General features: G+C 42.3%; 2 protein-coding genes across 5 annotated transcripts in view; one reads left to right on the top strand and one right to left on the bottom strand.

The window, feature by feature from the left end:
* Nucleotides 1–535: 535 nt before the first annotated feature.
* Nucleotides 536–2177, top strand: ankrd9 (ankyrin repeat domain 9). Its single transcript, XM_041812186.1, has one exon. The coding sequence runs from the start codon at nucleotides 774–776 to the stop codon at nucleotides 1602–1604; it is 831 nt and encodes a 276-aa protein (XP_041668120.1). The 5' UTR covers nucleotides 536–773; the 3' UTR covers nucleotides 1605–2177.
* A 6618-nt stretch (nucleotides 2178–8795) lies between these two features.
* tecpr2 (tectonin beta-propeller repeat containing 2) overlaps nucleotides 8796–22651 on the bottom strand; it is a 33968-nt gene continuing 20112 nt past the window's right edge. For all 4 annotated transcript variants that reach the window (XM_041813020.1, XM_041813019.1, XM_041813018.1 and 1 more), the window contains 11 exons: nucleotides 20736–20909; nucleotides 20230–20410; nucleotides 19724–19865; nucleotides 19206–19431; nucleotides 19004–19093; nucleotides 18625–18722; nucleotides 18375–18510; nucleotides 13521–13669; nucleotides 13304–13445; nucleotides 12233–12382; nucleotides 8796–11326 (listed from right to left, as the gene is read on the bottom strand). In XM_041813020.1, the coding sequence (XP_041668954.1) occupies nucleotides 11175–11326; nucleotides 12233–12382; nucleotides 13304–13445; nucleotides 13521–13669; nucleotides 18375–18510; nucleotides 18625–18722; nucleotides 19004–19093; nucleotides 19206–19431; nucleotides 19724–19865; nucleotides 20230–20410; nucleotides 20736–20909 (1640 nt within the window). In that variant the 3' untranslated portion in view covers nucleotides 8796–11174. The remainder of the gene's footprint in view (nucleotides 11327–12232; nucleotides 12383–13303; nucleotides 13446–13520; nucleotides 13670–18374; nucleotides 18511–18624; nucleotides 18723–19003; nucleotides 19094–19205; nucleotides 19432–19723; nucleotides 19866–20229; nucleotides 20411–20735; nucleotides 20910–22651) is intronic.

Genomic DNA, 22651 nt, shown 5'->3' with positions numbered 1-22651 from the left:
TTTAATAATGGCGGTTCAGGTCATGTGACCTCTGACAGAAACATTTCAAATAGAATCACTGATTACTGATTAAAGAGACAAAAGACTGGAACATTTCCATGAATAGAAGACACTAATCTATCAGCTGGTGTTTGTTTCTGTGTGTGTGTGTGTTTGTTTGTGTGTGTGTGTGTGTTTGTTTGTGTGTGTGTGTTTGTGTGTGGGTGTGTGTGTGTTTGTGTTTGTTTGTGTGTGTGTTTGTGTGTTTCTGCTGACAGTAAACAAAGCCTGAAGCTTTAAAAACACAAACAAACAAACGTGGTGGTGACTCTGAGAGCCGATCAGTTCTGGGTCGTCAATAATCAGGATCTAACTTCCTGTCCCCCTTACATAAACGTCTGCAGGACTGCCAGGGCCGCTATGTTCAGAATGTGAGACACTCGATCCTCAGACCGGCCCCCAAACAAACAACCACACATGGAGCTGGAGCGGCGGGAGCACGGGGGGCCGGGCCCCGGGGGGGAGGGGGGAGGGGCTATAAAAGTGTGGAGGAGTGGAGGACGGAGGTTTGACGGAGAGTCGCCGTGAGAGTCTGCAGGCTGAACCAGGATCAGAACCAGGAGCAAGACCAGAACCAGGACCAGGACCAAAACCACACCAGGATCACTATCATAACCCGGACTGGGATCAGGATCAGACAGTTCAAACGGTCTACAGTGGACCTGAAAGGCTCCTTCTGACCAGCTGTGATCGTCTCCAGGTGTGTCTCCAGGTGTGCGTCTGTGGGCGTGGCCATGCCGTGGGTCCTGTCCTCCCAGGTGGACCACCTGTCATCGTCTCCGTCTCAGCGTGAGTGCGAGCGGACGGCGTTCTCCTTCTACTGCGCCGTGCGGGAGGCTCTGCCGGTGTGGCTGCTGGAGGACATGAGGAGCATGGAGGTGCTGGTGTGGGAGGACGGTCAGCCACGCCCCTTCCTGCCGTCAGAGGCGCTGCTCTACGCGCTCGTCCACGACCACCAGGACTACGCACGCTACCTGCTCACCAGGTACTCAGTGAGCGCGCTCAGAGCGCCGCGCTGCAGTTTCTGCTGCTGTCGCAGCAGCGGCTCGCCACACCTGTCGGTGGCGGTGCGGTACGACCGTTTGGCGATCCTCGGTATGATGGTGGAGGCGCTGAAGGACTGCGACACGCAGAGCGAGTGGTTCCACTTCCTGGACAGCTGTGGCGGCTGCTCTCACGTGGCGGACTCGGAGAAGACAGCGGTCCAGTTGGCGGTGGAGCTGTCTCGTCCCGACTGTCTGCTGCTGCTGCTGGTCCACGGCGCCCGGCCCCACGGCCTCGACGCCGCGCTGCAGCGACTCGTCTCCTGCGACCCGTCGGAGCGGCGCCAGGCGCAGCGCTGCCTCGACTTCCTGCTGCTGTTCCTACCAAAGCCGCTGGCGCCACAGCGCCTGCAGGGGGAGCCACAGCGCTGGCAAAGCATTCTGGGAACTGAAGTGTTTAACTGGCTGTGCGGTCTGGCTCCGCCTCCTCTCCTGCTGCAGGCGCTCAGGTGTTTGGCCCGGTCCGGTCCAGACCGGATCAATGAACTCCCCAGCTTCCTGCAGCCACACAGCTGGCAGTGACATCATTGTCACCATGGAAACAGGCCGTAAATACCTCAGGGCTGCTGTGGTTGGACGGCGGCTGATGATGTAAATAAAATGTAAATAAACAGGTAGAAAGCTGGTATCTCCGGGCAGACTTCAGGACTCAGAGGAGATACGAGGTCTCAGCTCTGAGCGGGTCTGCAGCTTTAAATCGATCAGGTTATTGATCGCCTGTGAAGGTCGTCTCTGAGAGAACCTGAGGACGCCGTCAGGACCGTTTAAGGTCAAACATCAGAATACTGAAGGCTTCACTTCCTGCTGAACGCGCGGACCAGGGTCCACCTCTGAGCAGGTCTGAACAAAAACACAGAAGAGCCCTTTAACTCTGACAGACCCGCAGAGGCTCACTTTGATCGATTATTGATTGTTGTGATTGGAAACTGATGATCAGCTGATCATGAAGGACTGTCAGCTGAGTGTATTGATCATATTGATCTCCTGTATTGATCATGTTTCTCCTCTAAGTGTGGACTCTGTCAGAGTTATTGATCACTGATGTAAACACTGAGAGATTTACTGTCCTGTAAATAAAGTAAGGGATGAAGCCGAGTCCGTGTCCTCTGTCAGCCTTCAGCCACGTCTGTGGAGACTCTGAGAGCGAGGGTTATTTATAGACGCCAGCAGGCCTCACTCGCTCACACACCAGAGCAGGACAGCTCTCCTCCAGCTGATCAGCCATCAACGATCAATAAACGTAGCCTAAACCTCAGACTGGAGCACATTCGAGACCGAGATAAACACGTCTCTTGACATACCTTAAATTTAACCTTTGGTTAGGGTTAGGGTAGTCTGAGACATTTGTGAAGCTCTGGATAGTTCCTTATACTTTTGGGCTTTTAATGCCTTTATGGCAACCAAAGAGCCCAGTAGTTGAAAAATACCTTTGCAAGAGCCACAATACAAGTGGTGAAAAGTGGCAAAAACGGGTAAAAGTGGCAATAAAATAAACTGAAGGTGGAAAAAAATGGTCAAAAAGTGGCAAAAAATGGGTGAAAAGGGGCACAAGATGGCAAAAACTGTGATAAAGTTGCAAAAAAAAGCATAAAGTGCAGAAATTGGGGGAGAAATTACAACAAATGAGTTACAGGTGCCAAAAATGGTCACAAAGTTGCAAAAATTTGGGAAATTGAGAGAAAAAGTGTCAATTAATGGCAGAAGGCAGCTTTAGCGGGCCAGAAGTGTCAAAAAGAAACGTCAAAGAGGGCAAAAACGGTACAAACGTGGAAAAATAGGAAAAAAGTAGAAGTTGCAAAAATGGATTGAAAGTGGCAAAAAAAGGGTCAAAACAGCAAATTAGGGCGATTAAAACCACAAACAAACAAACCAAGGTAGACACTAAAGCCCACTGTAGAAGTGTGGGGAACAACCCGGATCATTTCTGAGGTTTTCTGGGGATAATATTTCAGATTAAGACATAAAGGAGACACACGCTGAGGATCACTGCTGTATGCTCTCTACACAGCGGTTCTTAAACGGCGTGCCAAAGCGCGCTGGTGCGCCTTCAGGCAGGTCCAGGTGTGCCGTGGGGATTTGTACCATACATTAGTACTACAACTTTATAGCAAGTCCTGTAACCAGGCCTGCCCACAGACCTGGACCCCTGAAAACCCCCCAGAGAATGGGACCTCCCAGTTAGGGTTTACTGATCTCAGTGTGTGTGTGTCGGATCAGTAGCATTGGTGCTAGCATCCTGGCTAACAGCATGGTTGAAATTGGTGTTGAAATTATTCATTCATACGATTTTTAACCAAGTTTAACCAATATTTCAACCCATTTTTGCCTCTTCTTATTACTACTTTTGGCCTGTTTTTGCCACTTTTATGGAACTTTTTGCCACATTTAACCCATTTATGCTACTTTTGGGCCACTTTTGCTATTGTTTGGCCATTTTTTCCCATCACTTTTAATCTCTTTTGACCACCTTTTAGCAACGTTAACCCCTTTTTTGCCACTTTTCTGCCACTTATGATCTATTTTCCAACTCTTTGACACTTTCAACCCATTTATGCCACCTATTTGCTTTTGTTTGACCACTTTTTTGCCCAATTGTGCCCTTTTTATCACTTTTAACCCATTTTTACCACCTGTTTACAACACTTTAGCCTTTTAGGCGACTTGCAACCCACTGTTTTGACACTTTCAGCAAGTTTTTGCCAATTTCAACCCATTGGCCACTTTTTTTTTTGTTTTGCCACCGTTTGCCCACGTTTGCCATCTCCATGATCCCCCAGTTGGCTGGGCTACAGAAAGCTCTCCCCTTATAGAGCTAGCCCTCCCCCCACCGTGACTGTAGCATTATTTAAAAGTCTGTTTTCTATCCATGTAAACATGGTGTGCCTTGGGCAAAAAAAGGTTGAAAACCAGTTCTAGATCAGTGGTTTTCAACCATGGGGTCGGGACCCTCGCAAGACACTAAGAAGGGGTCATTTAAATTCCACTGTTGCCACTTTACACCAATTTTGCCAAATTTGAACCAGTTTTCACCATTTTCCCACCAATTTTTCACCACTTTTGCCATTTTAAACCTTTTCCACCACCTTTTCTTTGGCGACTTCTAAACCAATTGTTGCCACATTAGGCTGTTGTTGCCTCTTATTTTGCCCATCAGATGTGCCAGTTTGACCAATTTCTGCCAATATCTGCAGACTTTTTTTCTCAGCACTATTTTGCCAGTTCATGTCAATTTTTCTTCCCATTTCACCAGATTTCCACCCATTTCTGCCAATTTAAAACAGTTTCAACCACTTTTAATTCCCCTTTGCCAGCATTTATGACCATTTTTGCCATTTTTCGGTTATTTTTTGCCATTCTTGTAGAACTTTTACCACTTCTAACCTGTTTATACTACTTATCTAATTTCACCACATTTTCCCCCTTTTTGTCATTAACTTTTTTTCAATTTTTTACCCATTTTATTATTTTTTTTCTAACAAAATAGATTTACACCTTTAAGAATGCTATATTCTACACAAATGATTTAAAAGAGATTTGTTTCTTTGATAAGAGTGGTTATTATTCAGGTTAAATATAAAATACCACAGTTTATCTTTACAATGGACCAGGATTTTTCTGGCCCCCAGTTTGGCTGGGCCCCAGAAAGCTCCCCCATTTATCCCCCTTATGGACGGCCTTGTCTCCACATGACTATTCTAGGATGTTCCTGGCTGCTCAACCACCTTCTGGTACAGTGGGGGTCCCTGGTCTCTGGCTCCTTTATTTTGGGGGTACCTGGTCTCTGGCTCCTTTATTTTGGGGGTACCTGGTCTCTGGCTCCTTTATTTTGGGGGTCCCAGGTCTCTGGCATCTTTATGCCAGAGACCTGGGGGGGGGGGGGGGGGGGCGCGGACCTGGGGTGCTCCTTAGACCACTAGACCACCTGCACCTGTACCCAAAAAGATTTTTCATTATTTCTCTGAAATTTCAGTGAATTTTTGTGGATTTTAAAGGAACATTCCCCCTAATTTCAGCCCTTTAGTGTAAATGTTGTTGATGCCTGGCCTTAATCAGTCCTTGTGGTCCGTCATCTAAATGAGTCCCCCCTCCCTCTCTGAATGACTGAAGACCCCCAGCAACACTCAGATGAACCAGCTGGTCTAAAACTGATCCAGGTCTGTTGTCAGCTTTAACAACGAAGTATTCAAAAGAAAACAGAAAATGACCAAAAAGCCAAAAAAAGACCTCAACACCCTCTGAAGGTTAAAATAAGAAATCCTCTTCTGTTACATCAGTTCAAATGTGTTAAATGTTAAAATAATTATTCTTTATATGGCATAAATCTGTGGTTCTCAACTGCTGGGTCAGGACCCTAAAGTGGGTCATGGGGCTGCTTTAAGTGGGTACAGAATGTATGTACAGAAGCCTGGAAGGACATGCATACCTGAACATGAGAAGCCATATGTGAACAGGATCCAGAAATACCACCGTCTTCTCTGGACCAAAGCTCATTTAACATGGACTGAGGAAACATGGAAAACTGTTCTGTGGTCAGATTGATCAAAATTTTAAATCCTCACATCCAACACAACAGCATGGCTTCACAGGAGAAGAGTCCAGGTCCTGAACTGATCTGCCTGCAGTCCAGACCTTTCACCAACAGAAAACATTTGGAGCATCAGAACAGACGGTTGTTAAAGAAGAGGGGACGCTGTAAACACGGCCCGTCCCGACTTTTTTGAGAATTGTTGCTGCCATCATATCCACACTAAGCTCATGTTTTTGGTAAAATGTCTCAGTTAAACATCTGATCTGTTGTTCCTGTTCTGTTGTGATTTAAATATGGGTTTATCATTGTTTTTATTTACATCTCACACAGCGTCCCAACTTTTATGGAATAAGGATTGAAGATCTTATCACAAGTGCCTCGCATCGATATAAAGAGCTGATCAATAAAACCATAAGACCAATATGACTCTCATTTTAACCGTTTAGCAAATCAGCCTGTAAAGGGTAAAGCTGATGTAATCTCTGATCAATAATCAATGATCTCTGATCAATAATCACTGATCAATAATCAATGATCTCTGATCAATAATCACCTATCAGTAATCACTGATCAATACTCACTGATCAATAATCTCTGATCAATAATCACCGATCAATAATCACTGATCAATAATCTCTGATCAATAATCACTGATCAATAATCAATGATCTCTGATCAATAATCACCTATCAGTAATCACTGATCAATACTCACTGATCAATAATCAATAATCACTGATCAATAATCTCTGATCAATAATCACTGATCAATAATCAATGATCTCTGACCAATAATCACCTATCAGTAATCACTGATCAATACTCACTGATCAATGATCAATAATCTCTGATCAATAATCACTGATCAATAATCAATGATCTCTGATAATAATTGACCTATCAGTAATCACTGATCAATACTCACTGATCAATAATCTCTGATCAATAATCACTGATCAATAATCAATGATCTCTGATCAATAATCACCTATCAGTAATCACTGATCAATACTCACTGATCAATAATCTCTGATCAATAATCACTGATCAATAATCACTGATCTCTGATCAATAATCACTGATCAATAATCAATGATCTCTGATCAATAATCACTGATCAATAATCAATGATCTCTGATCAATAATCACCTATCAGTAATCACTGATCAATACTCACTGATCAATAATCAATAATCTCTGATCAATGATCACTGATCAATAATCAATGATCTCTGATAATAATTGACCTATCAGTAATCACTGATCAATACTCACTGATCAATAATCAATAATCTCTGATCAATAATCACTGATCAATAATCAATGATCTCTGATAATAATTGACCTATCAGTAATCACTGATCAATACTCACTGATCAATAATCAATAATCTCTGATCAATACTCACTGATCAATAATCACCTATCAGTAATCACTGATCAATACTCACTTATCAATAATCAATGATCTCTGATCAATAATCACCTATCAGTAATCACTGATCAATACTCACTGATCAATAATCAATAATCTCTGATCAATACTCACTGATCAATAATCTCTGATCAATAATCACTGATCAATAATCAATGATCTCTGATCAATAATCACCTATCAGTAATCACTGATCAATACTCACTGATCAATAATCTCTGATCAATAATCACTGATCAATAATCACTGATCTCTGATCAATAATCACTGATCAATAATCAATGATCTCTGATCAATAATCACTGATCAATAATCAATGATCTCTGATCAATAATCACCTATCAGTAATCACTGATCAATACTCACTGATCAATAATCAATAATCTCTGATCAATGATCACTGATCAATAATCAATGATCTCTGATAATAATTGACCTATCAGTAATCACTGATCAATACTCACTGATCAATAATCAATAATCTCTGATCAATAATCACTGATCAATAATCAATGATCTCTGATAATAATTGACCTATCAGTAATCACTGATCAATACTCACTGATCAATAATCAATAATCTCTGATCAATACTCACTGATCAATAATCACCTATCAGTAATCACTGATCAATACTCACTGATCAATAATCAATGATCTCTGATCAATAATCACCTATCAGTAATCACTGATCAATACTCACTGATCAATAATCAATAATCTCTGATCAATACTCACTGATCAATAATCAATGATCTCTGATCAATAATCACCTATCAGTAATCACTGATCAATAATCAATAATCTCTGATCAATAATCACTGATCAATAATCAATGATCTCTGATCAATAATCACCTATCAGTAATCACTGATCAATACTCACTGATCAATAATCAATTATCACTGATCAATAATCTGCTGGTTCAGTGTTTAAACATGTTTATTAAGTTAATTATTTTAATTACACATGTGAGTTTACACTGAATTCTTATTGGTCAGCAAGGAAAAAACCAACCAATCAGCACATGGCAGGATGACATCACAAAGGAGTCGCTCTGCTCAGGCTCCATGGCAACAATAAGGTCAGGAAGAGAGAGGACTGGGAGTCTACGCTTTAGAACAGGACCAGTTCAGACCAGAGCAGGTCCTCGCTAAAGGTCTGAAGTAGACGAGGGGTCCATAAAGATCCAGGACGGTCCAGGAGAGTCCACCACAGTCCACCAGGATTTAATGAAACCTATCAGAGTCCACTAGAGTCCACCAGGATTTACTGAAACCTATCAGAGTCCACTAGAGTCCACCAGGATTTATTGAAACCTATCAGAGTCCACTAGAGTCCACTAGAGTCCACCAGGATTTAATGAAACCTATCAGAGTCAACTAGAGTCCACCAGAATTTATTGAAACCTATCAGAGTCCACTAGAGTCCACTAGAGTCCACCAGGATTTACTGAAACCTATCAGAGTCCACTAGAGTCCACTAGAGTCCACCAGGATTTACTGAAACCTATCAGAGTCCACTAGAGTCCACCAGGATTCATTGAAACCTATCAGAGTCCACTAGAGTCCACTAGAGTCCACCAGAATTTATTGAAACCTATCAGAGTCCACTAGAGTCCACTAGAGTCCACCAGGATTTACTGAAACCTATCAGAGTCCACTAGAGTCCACCAGGATTCATTGAAACCTATCAGAGTCCACTAGAGTCCACTAGAGTCCACCAGAATTTATTGAAACCTATCAGAGTCCACTAGAGTCCACCAGAATTTATTGAAACCTATCAGAGTCCACTAGAGTCCACTAGAGAGGTTTCCTTTCGGATCTGATTTGGACGTTTTTGAGTTTCTAAGTTATAAACAAACACAAACAGGTCTTCATCAAATTTACATTTTTACATGTTTTAATGGATCAGTCCCAGTGGGCGGGGCTTATGCCTATGTAAGGGGGGAAACAGAAACAGTGTAGTTCTTCAATCTTTCTTTTTAGGCACAAAAAAAGTCGCTGTCCTTTAAATGGAGACCAGAAAACCCAACAAAACGCCACTGTCTCAGGATGAAACGGTCTGAGTCTCTGGTTTAGAGTTCTCTTTACTAAACAGGTTCATGTAGAGTGAACTGTCCCTTTAAAGTCCTCGACTCCCACAGAATGAAACTGGGATAAAAACTATAAAAACTGGACCAAATTAGCTGGAACGGGTCTAACTTAAACTAGAGAATGGCTTCATTGAAATAAAGTCTTAAAGTAGTTAAAATGTTCTGTAACTGAACTTCCCTTTAAAAGTCACATGAACATAGCTACACAGAGCGCTGCAGGGATGATGACGCTTCGTTTTAGACCAGGGGTGTCCAAACTGTGGCCTTGGGGCCCAGTGTGGCCTGCAGTAAATTCTAAAAATCACATTAAATATATCCCTCATTAAATATATCCCTCATTAGAACACAAGCTTGTGTTTGACTGTAGTGTACTTGTTAGCTTTAGCATAAGGCTGTACTACCAGGCTAATTCCATAAACAAACATTTGACAGGAAGAATTTATGGGTGTGTCATTTTTGTGACTAAACCGAGACAGCGCTATGATTGGTCAACACAGCAGCAATATAATAACCCTAACCCTAACCCTGGTAGCTCGAAGCGGCAATATAGCAAGACCAATGGCATGTGGTAGCCAATGGTCACCAGTGGTAGCCAGTGGTGGCCAATGGTAGCCAGTGGTGGCCACTGGCAGCCAGTGGTAGCCAATGGTCACCAGTGGTAGCCAGTGGTGGCCAATGGTCACCAGTGGTAGCCAGTGGTGGCCACTGGCAGCCAGTGGTAGACAATGGTAGCCAATGGAACTGGTACCACATGTGAAAATGGACCACACAATTTTAAACAGGTTTGTACTAAAGCAAAATAAATCTAAAAAGAATCAGAAACAACCAGAACCAGTAAAAATGTTAGACTTTCCCTCAGTAGTAACCGTCCCTTTAACATCCTCAAATACAGAACAAAGAATGGTCAAATCAAGACCAGTCAGAACCCGTTAGAACCAGTTAGACCTACCTTCAACAGACACTGGGAGATTAATAAAAAGGTTACAGCCAAAACGGAACCAGTCTGAACTGGGATAAACATCAGCGTGGAGCAGGAGGAGCTGATCCAGTTACCATAAAGTCCAGAATACAGGCTGCACCAGGACATCAGCCGCAGTCTGGCTTTGAGGGAAATGAAGGCAAAGTGGTCTTCTTGTGTCAGCACCACTCTGTTCTGTTTTTGATAAAGAGATGCACCTCTGCTAGGTATAATACGGTAGTTAAGCCTGCAGTGATAGTTGTGAAGTACAGACACTGAGGACTAGTGCTAAAGAAGGTGGGTATTCCCAAAAATGGCGGGACTACCCACCCCACCATAGCCATAGCCCGCAGGTTGCTCCGCCCACCTCCTCTGGTCTATAATTTAAGACTCTTTTCAATCAAAGGTGCACTCCACAAGCTCTGCTTTCTTAGCATGCACGGTCATGATCTCACAATGAGGAAAAGATGGTAAAAAGTGGCACCAACATCTGCCAGTTTGGTCTGCGCTGCTGCTTCCTAGCATGCTGTCGATGCCTTTACAATATTCTCTGGTCATGTGACAGCGGCTGCATTTGCGAGCATTTCTTAGCATTTATGTATGAAGGACATGAGAGTCTTTTCTGAAAGCGACACAGACCAGATTTTACGGTAGTTCTGGTCAGAACCAGCTGGATCAGCAGATATTAGGTTTTATTAGTCAGAACCAGTTCAAACTGGTTCAGATCCGGACTGGAATTACAGCTTTAAAACCAGTCAGATCCGGTTTGGTCCATTCAGAAGCGCTTTTAGGTTAGTCCAGTGTCCCTTCAGAGATTAAAGTGCTTCCTATTAAAACAAAACAAAAACAAAGTTCAGTTCACTTCATTTCCCAGCAGCCATCTGGAGCTCCCATGCGGCAGCCTCCTAAAGTACATTCTTCTCCACACTGAAGTCGCAGGAAGTGATGTCACTTTCCTGCTGAGAGTCAGGAGGAAGTGAGGCACAGACAGGAAGTGTGTACCTCACCTCAGAAGGAACTTTATAAACAAAATGATGTCACTGTGACATCACAGCGTCCCTCCAGGTGAGCGTCACAGGTCAGATGAGCTCCCATTCGTCCTCTACATCATCTGTGCTGAGGGAAGGGCCTGAGGGGGCGGGCCTACTTGGAGTCTGAGGGAGGAGCTTTGTCAGACGACGGGACAGTCCACCAATAGGAGTCACTGCCCATAACTCGTCCTCAGGTGTCACTACAGAGAGAGAGAGAGAGAGAGATGAGACAAGAATAAATATAAACTTCAGTCGTTCAGCTGTAACTGAACCCATCCTGGACCTTAAGGTCATCGCTAAACAGTATCAGCACAGCCTGATAGAGCAGGTGGAGGCAGGGATGTAGTGGTTTTCAAAGACGGAATGTTTTATAAACAAAAAGGATGACATCATCTTCAGAGGATGACATCATCTTCAAAGGATGATGTCATCTTCAAAGGATGATGTCATCTTCAAAGGCAAAGGACTGAGTGTTCGTGAAGCTGGGGATGTTGAGCCTTTTCCCACCATCTATGCCATAGTTGGAAACTTTTGAAAAAGTGGGTTAAACTGACGAGGCTGGTTCCACCCACTCTTCCAAAAGTTTCCAACTACAGAGAGTCAACATAAGGAAAAGAATGTTAGGATAACTGCTCTATCAATGACAGAAAGATGACGTACTGTAGTTGGTTTGAGAATCCACCAAGAAGAAGAAAGAAGAAGTGGCAACCAAGGCAACCACTAAGGTTACCTTTCAGACTCCATCCTGCTAATATGGATGTTTGGGGTTTTTGAGACACCAACGACCCTCTTCCTACTTCCACACCTACTAAAACGGGTTGTGCTGCACGGATAAGGTGGTTTTTGAAGAGACAGGAGACATGTAGGACTGACTTCAGGACTCTGCTCGCTCACCAGTGCATCCAGAATTAGTTTTGTTCACATCTTCCTGATGCTGGAATTCTTTTATTGTGAAAAAGCCATACCAGCCATCTTCCTGTGACGTGGACTCAGAAATGAGCTGAGTTGGCCATTAAAGGCTCAGAAACCAGGTCATAGTCCTCAAACATGTATCTAAATTCACAATCCCTTTAACTCTGTCATACCAGAACACAATACTGTCTCACCTGTGAACCAGTTCGCATTTCCAGGGATCTTCTTCCAGTAATCACCAGCAGGGTTTCTGTCCGAGACGCCGTAACGCCGAGCCAGATCTCCGTTTACACAGCGGACCCAGACAGTACGAGAGCTCAGCACCAGCTGACTGACCGCCAGACCTACACGTTTACAAAAATACACAACTTTAATACACAACAATACACAACATTTAAAGGAATACATAGGAATTAAACTAGACTAGAATAAAAACAAAATTACTGAAAAGCATTTACAATTATACTCAGTGATCAGACAGACAGGTGATCAGACACACAGGTGATCAGACACACAGGTGATCAGACACACAGACAGGTGATCAGACACACAGACAGGTGATCAGACACACAGACAGGTGATCAGACACACAGACAGGTGATCAGACAGACAGGTGATCAGACAGACAGGTGATCAGACAGACAGGTGATCAGACAGACAGGTGATCAGACACACAGGTGATCAGACACACAGGTGATCAGACACACAGACAGGTGATCAGACACACAGGTGATCAGACACACAGGTGATCAGACACACAGACAGGTGATCAGACACACAGACAGGTGATCAGACACACACAGGTGATCAGACACACAGGTGATCAGACACACAGACAGGTGATCAGACAGACAGGTGATCAGACACACACAGGTGATCAGACACACAGGTGATCAGACACACACAGGTGATCAGACACACAGGTGATCAGACACACAGGTGATCAGACACACAGGTGATCAGACACACACAGGTGATCAGACACACAGGTGATCAGACACACAGACAGGTGATCAGACAGACAGGTGATCAGACACACACAGGTGATCAGACACACAGGTGATCAGACACACAGACAGGTGATCAGACACACAGGTGATCAGACACACAGGTGATCAGACACACAGGTGATCAGACACACAGGTGATCAGACACACACAGGTGATCAGACACACAGGTGATCAGACACACAGGTGATCAGACACACAGGTGATCAGACACACACAGGTGATCAGACACACAGGTGATCAGACACACAGGTGTACCTGGTACCATCTCCCAGTCTGTCCCCACAGGCATTTCATCACTGAGTCCGGTCCTGACAAAGACACTCCCTCTGTTGTCCACGGCCCAGAGGAGACGGTCATTAGGACTCGTCTGAATGCTGACCAGCTGCACTCCGATTGGCTGCAGAGACGTGATGTCACAGTTACAAGAACTCTTGAACAAACAAGGTTTTTCTCTAACGCTTCTGTGTCTTACCTGTGCAGGTGGATCAATCTGGATCCAGGCTGGCAGCATCATGCTCGGGTTCAGAGGTTGTGTTCCAACCCTGAAGTAAACAACCCCTCGACTGTCCACGGCCCAGACGTTCTGACTGCCGCAGCTCACGCTGACCAGACGGACGCCACCTGGAACACACGGGTCATGTCACATGAACACACCTGGACTCTGAGGTCAGTGCTAGGGCTCTATTAAATGGAAAACAAAATGTATTTCTATTTTCCTATTCTTTCTGGAAAATAAAAAGATAACCTTTTTCTTCCTATTCTTTAAGAGAAATTGTGAAACAGCTTGGCTGTTAAACACACCACCTGTCTTGATGAATCTCATTTTTGTAGCTTTGATTTTTACGTTTTCATGAAGTTTAATGTTGTCGTTCACTCGGTGCTGTTTTTCTGTGCTTTTATGACAGTTTTACAGCGTTTTATTTCTGTTTTCTTCTCTGCAGCCCTGGGGAAAACAGAAATGTTTTTCAGATGAGCCTTCTAAATAAAGAGGACTGGACCAAATGTTGGTCTGTGTTGGGTGTTTTGGGGGCGTCGTCCTCTCAGACGCTATCAGCTGTTTTTCTCCATCACGCTGACAGCTGCTTGTTGTGTAACAGGTCAACATGAAGAGTCTGAGAGTGCGTGCGTCATACTGTAGCCCGACTGATGGGTCAGGTCTGTTTTTAGTTCCTCTGCCCTTCTCGCTATCAGAGAGCGCATGACCGACCATCCAGCCCCCTGTCCATCTACCCCCGGGTCTGTCCTTCTCTCAGGTTTCTGCGTGTGATGCTCTAAAACCGGCCTTTCTCAGACTCCAGCATACCGGGGCCTAATCTGAGACCTGGCAGTCTTCTGATGGTCACCAAAAACCAAACACTACCACAACATGAGACTGAAAGTATTCACCTCGGTGTTTTTACCGAATATTCAGAGAATTCAACGTGAACGTTCCGTTTTCAGAGACAATAACGCCACTGGAGCACAAAGCCTCCGATCAGACAGGACGCCAAACTCTGATATCACCATCAGACACACCATCCCCACTGTGGAGTATGGTGGTGGCAGCACCATGCTGTGGGGATGCTTCTTTACAGCAGCATCATACTGTGGGGATGTTTTTCAGCAGCATTATACTGTGGGGATGTTGCTCAGCAGTATCATGCTGTGGGGATGCTTCTTAGCAGCATCATGCTGTGGGGATGCTTCTCAGCAACATCATGCTGTGGGGAAGTTTCTCAGCAGCCGGCCCTGGAAGGCTTGTAAAGGTAGAGGGGAAAATTAATCCTGGAGGACGATCTTCTTCAGTCTGACAGAGAACTACGGCTTAGAGAAGATTTAATTCCAGTCAGACAATGGCCCGAAGCATCCAGAGAAAGCTACACAGAAATGACTGAAAGACAACAAGAGAATGTTCTGGAGTGGCCGAGTCAAAGCCCAGACCTCAATACAACAGAGGATTAGTGTCTGGACTAGAACAGGGCTGTTCACGCAGGATACTTTTTTATAGGAACTGTATCTTAAAACTCTGAGTGCTGAAGAATCTAAATCAAACACTAACGTTTAAGATATGTTTTTAGACACTTAGCAGCCTTGAAGTTGATGGACAGCTACAGCAGCTGTATGGTGAGCCCATCAGAGGTCAGAGGTCAGCAGGACAGTGTGTCATTCAGAGCTGAAGTATGAGGCTGTTTCCCTAAAAACAGACTGACCTCGATCTGCTCCCTTACAGGATGTGGTCATTGGATCCCACTCACATTTCACCTGAAGCTCCTCCGTGGTTTTGTTTCTGCAGCGCTGCACGTGAGCCAAAACGACACGTTACAGTCCTCTGGTTTGACTTCATCTCTGAGTCTAACCCCTGCACTGCCGGGACCACGCTGCCTCAGTATGGTTAGGAAAATATCTAATCTGAGGAAGGGCATCTGGATTCTTTACAACTATTCTATCTGACAAAATTCCAAATTCAGATTTCCTTCATTGGTACATGTAATTTGAATTAAGGTTGTACTGATACCAGAATATTAATCTTTATTTAGTTGAGATTTCCCCTTCTGAAACTAATAAAGGAGTATCTTATCTTTATTCATATTCCAGTTAAAATCAGGGCCAAATGGATTCTAAACTATGATGATACTAGCTTCAAAGGCTGAAGTGTAATACTTTACAAGGTTTGATGACATCATCTTTAAAGTAAAGGATAGAATGTCTGATTAGCTTTGATGACATCATAAAGTAAAGGATAGAATGATTAGCTTTGATGACATCTTTAAAGTAAAGGATAGAATGTCTGATTAGATTTGATGACATCATCTTTAAAGTAAAGGATAGAATATTTGATTAGCTTTGATGACATCATCTTTAAAGTAAAGGATAGAATGTTTGATTGGCTTTGATGACATCATCTTTAAAGTAAAGGATAGAATGTTTGATTAGCTTTGATCACATCATCTTTAAAGTAAAGGATAGAATGTCTGATTAACTTTGATGACATCATCTTTAAAGTAAAGGATAGAATGTTTGATTAGCTTTGATAACATCATCTTTAAAGTAAAGGATAGAATGTTTGATTAGCTTTGATGACATCATCTTTAAAGTAAAGGATAGAATGTTTGATTAGCTTTGATGACATCATCTTTAAAGTAAAGGATAGAATGTTTGATTAGCTTTGATGACATCGTCTTTAAAGTAAAGGATAGAATGTTTGATTAGCTTTGATGACATCATCTTTAAAGTAAAGGATAGAATGTTTGATTAGCTTTGATAACATCATCTTTAAAGTAAAGGATAGAATGTTTGATTAGCTTTGATGACATCATCTTTAAAGTAAAGGATAGAATGTTTGATTAGCTTTGATGACATCGTCTTTAAAGTAAAGGATAGAATGTTTGATTCGCTTTGATGACATCATCTTTAAAGTAAAGGATAGAATGTTTGATTAGCTTTGATCACATCATCTTTAAAGTAAAGGATAGAATGTCTGATTAACTTTGATGACATCATCTTTAAAGTAAAGGATAGAATGTCTGATTAACTTTGATGACATCATCTTTAAAGTAAAGGATAGAATGTTTGATTAGCTTTGATGACATCATCTTTAAAGTAAAGGATAGAATGTTTGATTAGCTTTGATGACATCGTCTTTAAAGTAAAGGATAGAATGTTTGATTAGCTTTGATGACATCATCTTTAAAGTAAAGGATAGAATGTCTGATTAGCTTTGATGACATCATCTTTAAAGTAAAGGATAGAATGTTTGATTAGCTTTGATGACATCATTAAAGTAAAGGATAGAATGTCTGATTAGCTTTGATGACATCATTTTCAGGAGAAAAGGATAGAATGTCTGATTAGCTTTGATGACATCATCTTTAAAGTAAAGGATAGAATGTTTGATTAGCTTTGATGACATCATCTTTAAAGTAAAGGATAGAATGTTTGATTAGCTTTGATAACATCATCTTTAAAGTAAAGGATAGAATGTTTGATTAGCTTTGATCACATCATCTTTAAAGTAAAGGATAGAATGTTTGATTAGCTTTGATGACATCATCTTTAAAGTAAAGGATAGAATGTTTGATTAGCTTTGATAACATCATCTTTAAAGTAAAGGATAGAATGTTTGATTAACTTTGATGACATCATTAAAGTAAAGGATAGAATGTTTAATTAGCTTTGATGACATCATTAAAGTAAAGGATAGAATGTCTGATTAGCTTTGATGACATCATTTAAGTAAAGGATAGACTGTCTGATTAGCTTTGATGACATCATCTTTAAAGTAAAGGATAGAATGTCTGATTAGCTTTGATGACATTAAAGTAAAGGATTGAATGTCTGATTAGCTTTGATGACATCATTTTCAAAAGAAAAGGATAGAATGTTTGATTAGCTTTGATGACATCATCTTTAAAGTAAAGGATAGAATGTTTGATTAGCTTTGATGACATCATTAAAGCAAAGGATTGAATGTCTAATTAGCTTTGATGACATCATCTTTAAAGTAAAGGATAGAATGTCTGATTAGCTTTGATGACATCAGTGAAGTAAAGGATAGAATGTTTGATTAACTTTGATGACATCATTAAAGTAAAGGATAGAATGTTTAATTAGCTTTGATGACCTCTTCTTGAATGTAAAGGATAGAATGTCTGATTAACTTTGATGACAACATTTAAGTAAAGTAAAGGATGGAATGTCTGATTAGCTTTGATGACATCATCTTTAAAGTAAAGGATAGAATGTCAGGTTAGCTTTGATGACATCAGTGAAGTAAAGGATAGAATGTTTAATTAGCTTTGATGACATCATTAAAGGAAAGGATAGAATGTTTGATTAGCTTTGGTGACATCATCTTGAATGTAAAGGATAGAATGTTTGATTAACTTTGATGACATCATTAAAGTAAAGGATAGAATGTTTAATTAGCTTTGATGACATCATCTTTAAAGTAAAGGATAGAATGTCTGGTTAGCTTTGATGACATCATTAAAGTAAAGGATAGAATGTTTGATTAGCTTTGATGACATCATCTTTAAAGGAAAGGATAGACTGTTTGATTAGCTTTGATGACATCATCTTGAATGTAAAGGATAGAATGTTTGATTAACTTTGATGACATCATTAAAGTAAAGGATAGAATGTTTAATTAGCTTTGATGACATCATCTTTAAAGTAAAGGATAGAATGTCTGATTAGCTTTGATGACATCAGTGAAGTAAAGGATAGAATGTTTGATTAGCTTAGATGACATCATCTTTCTTAAGCCTATCAAAGACTTTAAATGTTCGCATCATCAGAGGATGAAATTTTGGTGCCCAATCCCCATCCATGTTTCTGTGGTACGTACCGAGCTGACTGAGGTCCAGGGGGGTCCAGTGGAGTCCGGTGGGACAGGATGGAGACAGAGTCCGGATACAGACTCGACCATGAGTGTCTAAACCCCAGAGAGCATCCCGACAGGCCGACAGGTGAGTCAGCTCCACCTGGACACAGAGGTAAGACAGCATCATGAATACTGTCCATCTGACCATCCAACCATCCATCTATAAAACATCCATCTGACCATCCAATCATCCATCAGGTCAAAGGTGTTTTACCTCAGGTGGTAGAGGGACAGATGAGGGGCGGAGCTCTCCATCCTGGTCCCAAACACAGAATAGATCCTTCCTGCTCTGAGCCAACCACAGGAAGGTACCTGAACACAGGTAACATAAACACAACACTTGTCATCAGGAGGCAGGGGTAATGAGTTTCCAGAGAAGACCTGGAGGTCTGTGACGATGTCTCGACTATCATAGGACTGGGGACTGGTGAATATTAGGGCAAAGGCACTAGTTATGGACTCATGATGATAAGTTAGCTCTGGAGCCAGCTGCAGAGGACCTAGGCACTAAGGTTTATCTATTAGCTAGCTAAAGATGCTTGACAGACGTTTAGTAGTTTAAATGGTCAGGGTTATGGAACAGGTGAGTTTACCTTCTCTGTGAGGCACCGCTGAAGATGTGATGAAGATCCACCTGGTCGCTGACACGGTTCCTCTTGGAACCACGTTCTGCCAGAAAGTTCCTGAAGGAACCAAACAGAGACAGCAGTATTCAGACAATGCCTCAGTGTTCTGATCATCAGATAGACTGTCCAGTACTGGTCGTCTACAACCCTACAGGGGACTTGGACTGACCTACGAGGCTTCCCCGGGCTAGGTGCAGCTGGTTGCGTCCTGAGGCGACCCAGACCCCGCTGGCGTTGGCGCTGACCAGGCTTGGCTGGCACTGTGAGTACTGAGATAAAAAGGCCACCACCCGCTCCACGGGCGCCCTGGTTACCGTTGCGACACTCTGAGTGGCCTGCAGCAGCGTCTGGAATATACTGCCCTGATCAAAGACGACGTAGTCCGAAATACTGATCTGAAGGAGAGAAATGCCGACGAATGACTCAGCCACACCCCTCGATATGAATAACTCTGAGCCTAGACATGACAATAACAGATGAGTTATGAAAAATCAGCCTCAAAATATCTGTTTACACCATAGAAGTGCCTTAAATCAGGCTGTGGACACGTGTATTTGTGATGTTAAAACAGACATTTTAACATGGATGTTGATGGGGACCCCTCAACTTTTCCCAACAGCCCCTAGTGGACACAGAAGGAACTGCAGTTTTTGAACCTAAAATCTGGTTCAGCTCAGATCAGTCTACCTGCCACCAGTGGTCGTCCTCGCCCTGCGGTCTGGCTGAGCTGATCCCCGTCCTGAACCACAGGCTGCCGCTGGCGTCCAGAGCCCACGCCGTTCCTCCGTCACCAAGTGCAACGCACATCAGCTCCAGACCCTGAGCCTCACTGAGACATGGAGATGAAGAGTACCACGATCAGTATTCATCAGCCAGTGAAGATCAGTCCTCTCTGGGAGGTTAAAGGTCAACAATCCTGAAAATGATGTTCCGGACTAAAGCTAGAGAGAGAAAACCTGAGCCTCTGTCACACACCACCTTCTAAAAGTTCTAGAAATCCAGTCAGTCTGCCCCTAAATCCAGCCGTCCCCCTCTGCAATATTACTGTATTATTATAGTAGTATTACTGCAGTACTTCGGCTGTATTTGTACTTGACCGGGTCATACTTCCAGCCATCCCCCTCTACAGTATAACTGTATTATTATAGAATTATTAAAGTAGTATTACTGCAGTGTTTTAATAGTATTTGTACCTGACGGTGTCGTACTTCCAGCCGTCCCCCTCACTGCAGTAGCTGTTCAGTCCCTCGCGGTAGAATAAAGCTTTGTGTTCGCTCAGAGCCCAGACCACGCCCCCTCTCACACACACCTGGCTGAACACACACGGAGAGTCCACCTTCACGGAGCGAGCACAAGGCCGCTCCACACTCAGACCTGGGACATACACAGACAGGATGAAGTCACAGAGCACATTAGTAAAATGATCACATCTAAACTGTCTTTATTATTGATTAATATCTTATTTATCCCTGAGTCATATTAAAATGAGTCTGCAGAGGTCTGACTCTGCATTTTTACTAAATAACAGATTAAACATGGTGTCCTGGTCCTGAGTCTGCAGCACTATCCTCAGCTCTGAGGTCAGGTTAAACACCACAGCAGCATGGCGCCCTCTGGTGGTCATGCTGACTCATTACAGCTGCATAGAGAACACATGAAAAGCTGCCTTTCCACCAGGAGGTCTTGTTCTCAGCAGTACCTGTCTGCAGGTAAAGGTCTCCGTTGGTCTTGATGATCCAGGCGGAGTCATCGCTCAGAGCCACGAAGGCCGTCTGCTCCACAGCTTTGTACCAGTGGCGTTTCCCTTTCACCGTCACTTTAGCACAAGCGAACGCCGTCATGGTCTTCTGCTCCACTTTCCACAGCAGGTTACCTGATGGATTAGCAACAGTTAGCATGAGGCTAATGCTACATACCTAGAAACAGAAAAACAGGCAGAGCTGAGGTCTTAAACCTCCTGATAATCAGCTACAACACGCTGGTGATGGTCATATCAGCCACGCCCCTGATTAGGAAAGGCTGGAAACCTCCTTCAGGCTGAAACAGACGAGTTTCAAAAGAGAAGGAAACTTCATCATCTTTGGAGATGATGTCATCATTTAAAACCTACTAAACATTCTATCCTCTGCCTTTGAAGATGTCAACATTTAAAACCTACTAAACATTCTATCCTCTGCCTTTGAAGATGTCATCATTTAAAACCTACTAAACATTCTATCCTCTGCCTTTGAAGATGTCATCATTTAAAACCTACTAAACATTCTATCCTCTGCCTTTGAAGATGAAATCACCGTCTAAAGTCTATAAATCATTCAATCCTCTGCCTTTGAAGATGTCATCATTTAAAACCTACTAAACATTCTATCCTCTGCCTTTGAAGATGTCAACATTTAAAACCTACTAAACTTTCTATCCTCTACCTTTGAAGATGATGTCATCATTTAAAACCTACTAAACATTCTATCCTCTGCCTTTGAAGATGATGTCATCATTTAAAACCTACTAAACATTATATCCTCTGCCTTTGAAGATGTCAACATTTAAAACCTACTAAACATTCTATCCTCTGCCTTTGAAGATGTCATCATTTAAAACCTACTAAACATTCTATCCTCTGCCTTTGAAGATGATGTCATCATTTAAAACCTACTAAACATTCTATCCTCTGCCACTGAAAATGATGTCATCATTTAAAACCTACTAAACGTTCTATCCTCTGCCTTTGAAGATGTCATCATTTAAAGCCTACTAAACATTCTATCCTCTGCCCTTTGGAGATGATGTCATCATTTAAAGCCTACTAAACATTCTATCCTCTGCCTTTGAAGATGATGTCATCATTTAAAACCTACTAAACATTCTATCCTCTGCCACTGAAAATGATGTCATCATTTAAAACCTACTAAACGTTCTATCCTCTGCCTTTGAAGATGTCATCATTTAAAGCCTACTAAACATTCTATCCTCTGCCCTTTGGAGATGATGTCATCATTTAAAACCTACTAAACATTCTATCCTCTGCCTTTGAAGATGATGTCATCATTTAAAACCTACTAAACATTCTATCCTCTGCCACTGAAAATGATGTCATCATTTAAAACCTACTAAACGTTCTATCCTCTGCCTTTGAAGATGTCATCATTTAAAGCCTACTAAACATTCTATCCTCTGCCCTTTGGAGATGATGTCATCATTTAAAGCCTACTAAACATTCTATCCTCTGCCTTTGAAGATGATGTCATCATTTAAAACCTACTAAACATTCTATCCTCTGCCACTGAAAATGATGTCATCATTTAAAACCTACTAAACATTCTATCCTCTGCCTTTGAAGATGAAATCACCGTCTAAAGTCTATAAATCATTCAATCCTCTGCCTTTGAAGATGTCAACATTTAAAACCTACTAAACATTCTATCCTCTGCCTTTGAAGATGTCAACATTTAAAACCTACTAAACTTTCTATCCTCTACCTTTGAAGATGATGTCATCATTTAAACTTATTTAATCATTCTGCCTTTGAAGATGATGTCATCATTTAAAACCTACTAAACATTCTATCCTCTGCCTTTGAAGATGTCAACATTTAAAACCTACTAAACATTCTATCCTCTG

The sequence above is a fragment of the Cheilinus undulatus genome, linkage group 18, assembly GCF_018320785.1.
Source record: "Cheilinus undulatus linkage group 18, ASM1832078v1, whole genome shotgun sequence".
Classification (NCBI taxonomy): domain Eukaryota; kingdom Metazoa; phylum Chordata; class Actinopteri; order Labriformes; family Labridae; genus Cheilinus; species Cheilinus undulatus.
The sequence above is the reverse complement of the archived record's forward strand: the minus strand, read 5'-3'. Positions and strand labels throughout refer to the sequence as shown.

Excerpts from the sequence above, each read along its gene's own strand:
- ankrd9 (XM_041812186.1), top strand. The coding sequence starts at position 774 with ATGCCGTGGGTCCTGTCCTCCCAGGTGGACCACCTGTCATCGTCTCCG.